The following is a 10,006-nucleotide window of genomic DNA, read 5'->3' as shown; positions in this document are numbered from 1 at the left end:
TGGCCCCGCGAGGGGAATTTGGGGAGTGGGAGTGGGGCAGCGCCAAGGCCGGGCCCCCCCGCGCTGTCCTGGCGGGAGCGGCTGCAGTGGGGACCGAGTGCGGGCGGGAGCGGCCGAGAGCCCAGCGCTGCCCCAGCCCGACCTGCCCCAGCTCCATCCCTGCCCCTGCGCTGGGATGCTGTGGGTGTGGGGGGAAGAGGGAGCCGGCAGTGGGTGCTGGGCCTGGGGGCAGGAGGAGAAGGGAAGGAGAAGCAGGCTTGAGGAACAGAATGGTCAAACGATGAAGGTGGCAGGAGAGGGTGGGATTGTGCAGGAGAAGGAGGAATAGCAGGAGCAAGAGGAGTGTGAGGAAGAGTAGAGACACAGGAGGAGAAGGAGCAGAAAGAGGAAGCAGCAGAAGGTTCCACCCTCCCCCCAGCCCCAGGAGTGCTGCTGCCCCCACATGCAGCAGGTGGCTGTGGAGGGTGATCCACGATTTTCACGGGGTGAATCTTGGTGTTTCTGAGCTTGCTTGGGCTAAATGTTGGTGCTTTGGTTTTATGTAGCAGCTAAATCTTTATGTTTTGGAGGAGGTTTTTGCTGAGCTGTGATGTTTGGGGAGATTTTGGTCTGTGTCTTGGAAGTTTGTGGGATTTTTGGGCTAAATCTTGGTGTTTTGGAGGTTGTTAGAGACACAAGATTCCCAATGACTTCCTGAGATGAATTTGGGCAAGGAGGAACCTCCAGTCTAAGGTGCTCTCCTCTTGTTTTTCCCTCAAATCAGGATTTATCATTGCCAGGGCGTGGCTGGATGGAGGAGGAGGGAAAGCCCCGGAGATGCTGCAGGAGGAGGAGCTGCAAACCCAGCCCAGGGAGCTGCAGGGAGGAAAGAGCCCCCCTGAGCCAGGAAGGCAGGCGGAGATCCAGCCAGAGCTCGGAGCTGGTGCAGAAGCCTTATGGCAGGGAGAAGCCCCACAAGTGCTTGGAATGTGGGAAGGGTTTCAGCTGGAGATCCAGCCTGATCCAGCACCAGAGGATCCACACTGGGGAACGGCCCTACGAGTGTGGGGAGTGTGGGAAAAGCTTCAGAAACAGCTCAGCCATGATCCTGCACCAGAGAATCCACACCGGGGAGAGGCCCTACAAATGTGGGGAGTGTGGGAAGGGTTTCGTACAGAAATCCCACCTGATCCAGCACCAGATGATCCACACAGAGGAGAGGCCCTTCCGCTGCCCTGACTGTGGGAAGGCCTTCAAGCACAACTTCACCCTCACCGTACACCGGCGAATCCACACTGGGGAGAGGCCCTACGAGTGTGGGAAGTGTGGGAAGAACTTCAAAGACAGGTCTAGCCTCCTCGAACACCAAGTGATCCACACTGGGGAACGGCCCTATGAGTGCTTGGAATGTGGGAAGAGCTTTGGGTGGAGCTCATACCTGAGAAAACACCAGCGCATCCACACTGGGGAGAGGCCCTACGAGTGTCCCCAGTGTGGGAAGAGGTTTCGGACCAGCTCCAGTGTTCTAAGTCATGAGCGGATTCACACAGAGGAGAGGCCCTTCCGCTGCCCCGACTGCGGGAAGGGCTTCAAGCAAAACTCCCACCTCACCGTGCACCGGCGCTTCCACACTGGGGAGAGGCCCTACAAGTGTGGGGAGTGTGGGAAGGGCTTCATGCAGAGCTCAGCCTTGACCCGACACCAACGGAGGCACCACTAAAGGAAGCCCTGTGAGTGCCCCGAGTGAGGGAAGAGCTTGAAGTGAGGGAAGAGAGTGAGGGAAGAGCTTGGTGCGCTCCTGCAGCTCCATCCCCCATGGGAGGATCCGGGCTGGATGATCCCCTGTGATCCCCGTTGGGCAGAGCCCTGGTGCCCCTGTATGGGGAATAAAACAGAGAGTAAAGCAATGGAGCTGATAAAGGGGCCCGATATCTGAGGCCTGACTGTGCAGAAACTGTGGGAGACACAGACACACTTGAAGTCTCCCTGGGCAAGAAGTGACCAGGCAACATGGTGTGAGTCTTTGTGATAAAATAAATGTTCCCAGGTTACTGGATGTCACGAAGAATGTGTAACCAATGGAAAATTGTTACCAAAAACAGAGCCCTCTATAAGCACCATACAAGTCAATCCCTGTATAAACACCTGGTACAGTCAATAGAATTGGCTTTGGTCTAAACTCGGATGTCCCCGTCTCTCCATGGTGGATTACCCTGTTGTGGGTGATCCCCGTTGGGTGGGGGAAGGTGCTGGAGGGATTTCTTTCCCTTCTCCTGGTGCTGCCGTGGTTTGGTTGGTAATAAATTCCCTCCCTGTGCCCAGGCCGGGTCTGTTGTCCCCGTGCCGGTGCTCGGGGCGGGATCTCTCCCGTTCCTTCTCTGCACTACCGGGCCTCTCCTCAGCCAATGAGAGAACGCGGTGGAGAAGAGTCAGCCAATGAGAGCGAGCGGGGCTGATGACTCACCAGTTGCCGGGCAGACCCGCAGCAGGCAGTGTTCCCCACCTGGACCCGCCCTCCCTGCCCAGGGCCGGCCCCGCCGTGGGGTCCCCCCAAGTCCCTCCCCAGTGCCCCCATGAACTGGGCTGGGTTTAACTGGGAAGCTTTACTGGGAACACTGGGAGCAGGGGGCAGGGGCAGAGTGACAGCAGGGCTGGGGGACACTCAATCCCCCCCAAAATCAGCGTGGGGATGGAGCGGGGGTCCCAGCCGGGCCAGGGGCCATGGGGAACGGCTGCGGCCGCCGGCGGCTCAGGAACTCTGTGGGCAGAGAAAGGGGGGTGACATCGGGCTGGGGGCCTCGGGTGGAGCATTCACATTCAGAGGGAGGGGGAACACGACCCCCCGGGACCCCCCAGACTCTCTTGCACAGGTAGAACCTGATTCCCAGTGCCAGGAAGACGAAGCCCAACTTCGGAGTCTCCCCTCCTGTCCCTCTCAGGATCCCACAGCCTCCTTCCAGCCGACCCCTCTGCCCCAGGACCCCGAAAACCTCTCCCAGTCCCTTCCCAGCCTCACCAGTATTCACCCAGACCCCTCCCAGTCTCTTCCCAGCACAACCAACCTCATCCCAATCTCTGCTTTTCCATCCCCAATCTCCATCCAACTCCTTCAGGCTCACTCTTTTCCTTCCACTTAAACCAAGCGCCCCCAAAATCCCTGCCAGTGCCCACCAGGACCCCCAGAACCCACTCCCACCCTCTCCAGTATCCTTCAAACACCTTCTTAGCCCTTCCAAACCCCTAACCTCCTCTCCCAGTTTAAACCAGACTCTCTCCAACTCCCTCCCAGTTGCTCCCAGCACATCCCAGTGGCTGTCACAGCACCACCAATTCCTCTCCTGTACCCAAGTGCCAGCTCAGGGGGTGCTCCAGGCTGACGTGCTCCACCTGGCAGGTGGAGGTGAGCCCGGCCCAGGTTGGGGTTTCCAGCAGCACCAGGAGCTGGTGGGTCCAGTCCCCGTTGGGGACCACGTCGGTGGCCACCACAGAGAGCTCCTGCTGGCCCTGGAACCACCTCAGCTGGATGGGAGCAGGCGGCCGGGGCCGGGCCGGGAGCTCGAGGGCAGCAGAGAGATGGAAACGCTGGGGGTCACTGGGAGAGTGTAGGTGTAATAAATAAAATGGTCTTTGTTCATCAAAATGAGTGTTAAAGGAGATAATTTGAACTGAGTAGGTAATGCAATTAGCATAGAAGACTGTGTAACTAATTATATACAAGTTAACTTTTAGGCCAAGGACAATCTGCAAGGAAGATGAGGAGCCTTCATTCCTATGACCACCAAGGGCAGAAAAAAAGACCCCCAGCAACCAATTGCACCGGCGCAGAGTGCATTGAGAGAAAATATGTCAACTGGAAATAAAAAGGGACTATAAAAACAAAAAGGTCAAAGGGGGAAGGTGCGCCGTGGCAGAGCAGAGGCTCCCCGGCCGCCCAGCGCTGTTCTTTTGCTTAATACTGCTTGCTTAATAAATTCTTGTTAATTGATTTATCTATAATTAGCCTCCCCAGTTGAATTTGTCCATAACAAATTTGGTGCCGTGACTCGGATAAGGGCGACCGGGTGGGAATTCCTAATCAGGGAGGCGCCCCGCTGCCTCTGCAGCGGCCCTGGTGCAGGCTTTTCCTTCCCAGACCCTTACCGACGAGCCCAAATTCGGTATTGAGCACAAGGGATACCGGTAACCCCGTAATCTTTGTGCACGAAGCCGGGCGAAGACGCAGGACAGCGTGAGTATAAAAGTGGGGATCCGCTGGGTTGGGCTGGGATCCCAGGACATAACGCGTGAGACGTCCTTGTAGGACGAGGCACGGGCAGAGCTCTGAGTAGTGCGGTTTGCAGAGCCCGCGAGGGGCTGGGCACCAACAGGGGCCACGAGTGTGTGTGTGCCTGAAGGTGTCCTGGGAGATGGGACAGAGGAAAAGCAAGCCCTCTGCTTCCATGGGGACGGGGACCCCGGTAACGCTTCCCCAGATCCCCCCTGACAGTCCGTTAGGTCTAATGATAAAATCTTGGGATGAATATCCTTCGAGGAAAGGGAAGGATAGGGCAAAAATGATACATTATTGTATAAAAGAATGGGGAGGAAAACACATCTGTAGTGATAATTTATTTTGGCCAGTGTTTGGAAACTTCAAGGACTGGATTTTCCAGGCATTAAACATTTATGTAAACTCTAGAGAACCTTTTGATATGGAAGAGAGCAAGTATGCTGCTCTCTGGATAGTGGGGGAAACAAGAGCAAAACTTTTTGCCTGAAGCACCCAGGGAGGGAAAAAGAAAAATAAAAAGCCTGAGGAAGTTCCAACTGCACCCCCTCTACCATACATCCCTCCTCCTCCTCCACCCCCACCAGCACCACCCACAGTCTACCCCAATTTAGATCAAGGGAGAGATTTTGATAACCAAGAGGTAGAAATTCCAGAGCCGGTCCCTGAGGAAAATCGCTGCGTTACTCGTAGTCTAACAAGGGGGGAAAGAGAAAGGGAAGGGCAAGCTCTATATCCATGAAGGGAAGTAGCTTTGGGAATGATCCCTAACCCCAGTGCTGGTCAGCAGGGACAACCAACCCAAATTCTGGGAATAGGTTATGTGGAGGTACCTCTCAACTCAGGAGATGTGAGGGAGTTCAAGAAAGAAATGGGAGCATATGGGCCAAATCTTAAAGGAATTTTCTGACCCTATAGCCTGGGACTTCCCATGTGAACAAATTCAGAATCCAGCTGAGGTGGCAAAGTACCTGAAAGATAAATGCCATGATAAGTCTAAGGAGAAAAAGATCATTGCAGTGAGCCGGGCCCTGGCATGTGCTTATCACACCCTGCTAGATACTGTAGGGCAGCAGACAGAGGAAGGGGGGCAGGGAGATAAATCAGCAGCAATCCCAGTCACTCAGGCTGCAGCCAACAGCCCCGGCTGGAAGCCAGCAGCTAAACCAGACAGGGAGCCTAAGCCAGCAGCTAAACCAGACTGTGAGCCTGAGCCAGCAGCTAAACCAGACAGTGAGCCTAAGCCAGCAGCTAAACCAGATTGTGAGCCTCAACCAGTGGCTGTTGCTACGAGCACAATGGGCCCGTGATGCCTCAGGCCATCAGGGCAGAGATGCCACCTACAAGTGGGCACGAGACCAAGGGGTGGATCTAACCATGGACAGTGTTTCTCAGGTGATCCATGACTGTGAGACCTGTGCTGCCATCAAACAGGCCAAGCAGGTGAAGCCCCTGTGGTATGGTGGGCGGTGGTCCAAGTACAAGTATGGGGAGGCCTGGCAGATTGACCACATCACACTGCCCCAGACACGCCAAGGCAAGCGCTACGTGCTCACCATGGTAAAAGCCACCATTGGATGGTTGGAAAGCTACCCTATGTCTCATGCTACAGCCTGTAACACCATCCTGGGCCTTGAAAAGCAGGTCCTGTGGAGGCATGGTACCCCTGAGAGGATTGAGTCAGACCATGGGACTCATTTCAAGAACAGCCTTATGAACACCTGGGCTAGGGAACATGGCATTGAGTGGGTGTACCACATCCCAAACCATGCACCAGCTGCAGGCAAAGTGGAGAGGCACAATGGACTGTTACAAACCACCTTAAAAGCATTGGGTGGGGGATCTTTCAAAAATTGGGAGCAACATTTAGCAAAGGCGACCTGGTTAGTTAACAGCTGAGGTTCCACCAATCGAGCAGGTCCTGCCCAGTCTGAGCCCCTGAATATAGTAGATGGAGATAAAGTCCCAGTGACACATGCCAGAGGTTTGTTAGGGAAATCAGTGTGGAGCAATTCTGCCTCAAGTACAGACAAACCCATTTGTGGGATTGTCTTTGCTCAGGGACCAGGTTGTACATGGTGGATAATGCAGAGAGATGGAGCAACACGATGTGTACCTCAGGGGGATCTGATTGTGGGGTGAGACTCATGGCAAATATCACTGTTTGCTGGATGTTGCTGCCAGTGTCTGTACATGAAAACATACAGACATGAGACAGAAGGAAATGTGTGTCAAAGGTTTGAGCAAGTGAAATAGAAGGAAATGTGTAAGTGTCAAAGGTTTGAGTAAGTGAAAGAAGTTTTTACTTGATGGAGTTTTTACATGATGTTGAAGATACAGAGATAAGGGGTGGAATGTCCAAGGGTGACATTATGGTGTTTGTATCTCCAATCGTGTGTTCTGTTTATGTTTGATATTCTGTTCTGTGCTCCCAGAACTGATTCAGAAAGTGAAGGTTTGTTTTGCCTTGTTATCAGCCGGCTCACCTCCCCCCATGGTCTGCTGTCTAGAAGAGGCCAGTGCTGGCTGGCTTGCTTGCTTGGCTTGCTTCTGCTTTTGCCTTTTCTTCCTAGTTAGTTTAGCTGAGCAGTCCAGTTCTTTCCCTGGGCTGTTTCTTTTCCCTTTCCCTTTCCTGAATACCATCCAACCTGCTCTGGTCTGGGACCTGGGAACCCCGAGGAGCACCGGGAGCCTGCGCTCTGTGATCTGCAGCAGCCATCCCCAGTGCCCAGAGCAATCCCCAGCGCCCAGACCCGGGTGACCACCGCCAGGAGAGACTTTCTGGATTTGTCATCTCTGCAGAGTGGTGAAAGAGTTTTGTTGTCATCTGGTGTTGTTCATTTTTTTGGTGCTGGGAAGGGTTTTGTTTGTTAAGTAAACAGGTTCTTTTCCACTTCTCTCAGACAAAATTCTTCCTGAATCAGGTGGGTGGGGAGGGGCCGTGGGGATTTGTTTTCTGGGGGCTCCTTCCAGAGGTTTTTCTCCCAAATTTGCCCTAAACTAGGACAAATATTTTGCTGCCCATCTCATGGCTGGAGAGAGTGAAAAAACAAACCCCGTTCTAATCATATTTTGGTTCCAATTACTTTCTGTTAGTATGGAGCAGTTACTGGCTATGTTGTTTGAATTCATAGTGTCTTTTAGAGTGGAGGCCTGTATGTGTTTCTGGTCCCTAGGGTTTTTTGAGATCTTAATCCCTCTATGGTCCCTAGGTTTATTTTCTTATCCAGGAATAGCTCTGGTATTGTCCCTAATACGTAGTTTTTGCAGTAGAAGGGCACTGACCAGAATATCCATCAGGTTGGGCTTGGGTGTAATGGCTTTCAGGGGTTTATGAAGGTGCTGAAGTCTGTTCCAGGAATGCATGGCTCATGGTCATGGTTGTGCAGCCAGTTTGTTAGAGGGGAAGCAGGGGTTGAGGCTTTTCAGCCGTTGCTTTCCTTCTTCTCCTCTGAATCTCTCAGCCCCCTATTAGAGAATGTTCCATTTCCCCTGACTGTTAAAGAGACCATCTTCCTGGTGTTTAATCTGATAAGCTTTCTCTCTACAGTCTGCAGTCTCTCTAGAATGAGGGCTGAGATTTCTAGAGGGGCTGAAGAGACCCCTGACCCAGGAGTAGACCCAGGTGTGAGAAATCCTGAGTGGTGTGGGAAATGGGGGGCGCGGGAATTGGCACATAGACCGTTTTCCCACATTCAAATAGATTTTACTGATTTGCCTAAAGTAGGAAGGTATAAACACTTATTGGTGATAATAGATCACTTGACTCACTTTGTAGAGACATTCCCTACCTCCAAGGTAACTACACAAACAGTAGTAAAAATACTATTAGAAGAGATAATCCCCCATTACAGACTAGCAGAAGTAATAGACTCAGACAGAGGGCCACACTTTGCCTCTAAAACAATTAAAGAAGTAGTTACAGCTCTAGGAACAAAGTGGCAATATCATACACCCTGGCATCCACAAAGCTTGGGTAAAGTGGAAAGGGTAGATGGGAAAATTAAGAAACAACTAACTAAATTGATGTATAAAACACAGTTATCTTGGGTAAAAATGTTTACCGTTAGCCTTGTTAAATATAAGAACTCAGCACAGAACCGATATTTGAATTTCTCCATTTGAAATGCTTTATGGGATGCCTTATGACATGGATTCTCCTATAGATCACCTTGAAATAAGTAATCAACAAATTAGCCAATATGTCATGCAACTTGTGAATTAGCCAATATGTCATGCAACTTGTGAAGGCTCGGGAAGGGCTTAGAAGAGCCGAGTTACTAGTGCAACAACCTCCTTTAGACCTAGCAATCCATATTATAAATCCAGGTGATAAGGTGTTAATAAAAAACCTAGAAAGAAACCTCACTACCCCCAAACTGGGAAGCCCCCTATGTTGTTTTACTCACTACAGAAACTGCAGTCAGAACCGCCGAGAAGGGATGGACCCATGCGAGCCGAATAAAGGGAGCGATTCCTGCTGCTGCCCAAGAGCCCTGGAGAATAACCAGCCAGCCCGGGGACCTCAAGGTCACATTTAAATGGACTGAATGGACTCAGTAAGAATTGTACGAACCAGCTGGTAGAGTGAGATACTGGACTATGGATATCCTATAACTAATGATTTTAGAGTATATTGTACAAATAAAGATTGTGATTGTTACCCTTTTGTATGCTATATTTGTAAAATTTGCCAGGAACGGTGGTGGGTCCATAGTTACAGAGGCACTCCTCCTAGGGGTATTTGTAAAGGTGTTATCAGTTAGAAAGAGAACTGACAGAGTCAGTCCTAAGGATTGGAGAAGAGAACGGGACCCTACCAAGGGAATCCCAAGAGTGGTGGGAGGTGTTTACTAAGGGGGCCAGGCCTGAAAATTGCTGTTTCCATTCCAATGAACCAATTCCCCTAATTGTTCAAATTATCAAAGGGAATTGCCGGAAAACTTTACCTGGGATTCAGTGTGACTCACCACAAGTGAAGGATAAAAGCTGGGAATCATTCAAAAAGAGGCAACAAAAACAGAGTTTGGGTCCTCCTGAAGAATATCCTTGCTCCGAGAAGATGGTGCGCCTCGCGGCCCGGAGTAACCGAGTTGGCGAGCGAGGCAGAGGGATGAGAAGCGGTGGAGGAAAGAGCCCTCAAATGGGACAATTCAAAGTATTTCAAGAACTGCCTCAAGGATACTGATCTCCCAAGGGTAAAGGTGAGCCCAGCAATAACATGTCAAAACAAACACTGGGAATGGGGAGATAATGATAATCAGATCCTGGGGCGGTTTGGACTCCACCCTTGCTGGCAAATCCTGTGCCTATTAGTTATATGTTGTACCTGGCCTGTACAAGGGGACTATGCACACCAGCCATTTAATTGGACTCTGACCAAAACAGACCAAGGGAAAGTTGTTAAGCATAATGCCACCACTGTAGCTCCCATTTTTTTGTTACTAACAAAGACTTGGTAAACTCTATGTGGGGATGGAGTAAACCTGAACTCCAGGCTACCTATTGGTGTCCTGGTTCCAATCCTGGGAGGGGATATTGTCATTATCCTGGGGAATATCTGTGTGAGTATTGGGGCTGTGAAACCATAGCAACTGCCTTGGCTGTCACCCATCCAGATAAATTTTTAAAGACCTCATGGTACCCTGAGGGGTGCAAAACTCCGGGGTATGGCACTCAAGGAGAAAATCTGTATAAGGGGGATTGCAGGTCCCATAGTATTGTTGTTACTAAGTTTAACTTTCAGACCTTACATTTTTA

The 10,006-nt window shown here is 51.3% G+C and overlaps 1 protein-coding gene across 1 annotated transcript; it reads left to right on the top strand.

Moving 5' to 3' along the window:
• The first annotated feature begins 499 nt into the window (after positions 1-499).
• On the top strand, positions 500-2,039 carry LOC146764339 (uncharacterized). Its single transcript, XM_085565323.1, has one exon. It carries the CDS (start codon positions 791-793, stop codon positions 1,697-1,699), a length of 909 nt encoding a protein of 302 aa, XP_085421449.1. The 5' UTR covers positions 500-790; the 3' UTR covers positions 1,700-2,039.
• Positions 2,040-10,006: the final 7,967 nt, after the last annotated feature.

This window comes from Lonchura striata, chromosome 35, assembly GCF_050655825.1.
Source record: "Lonchura striata isolate lonStrDom1 chromosome 35, ASM5065582v1, whole genome shotgun sequence".
Taxonomy (NCBI): Eukaryota; Metazoa; Chordata; class Aves; order Passeriformes; family Estrildidae; genus Lonchura; species Lonchura striata.
Note: the sequence above shows the minus strand (reverse complement) of the source record. Positions and strands in the feature narration are given on the sequence as shown.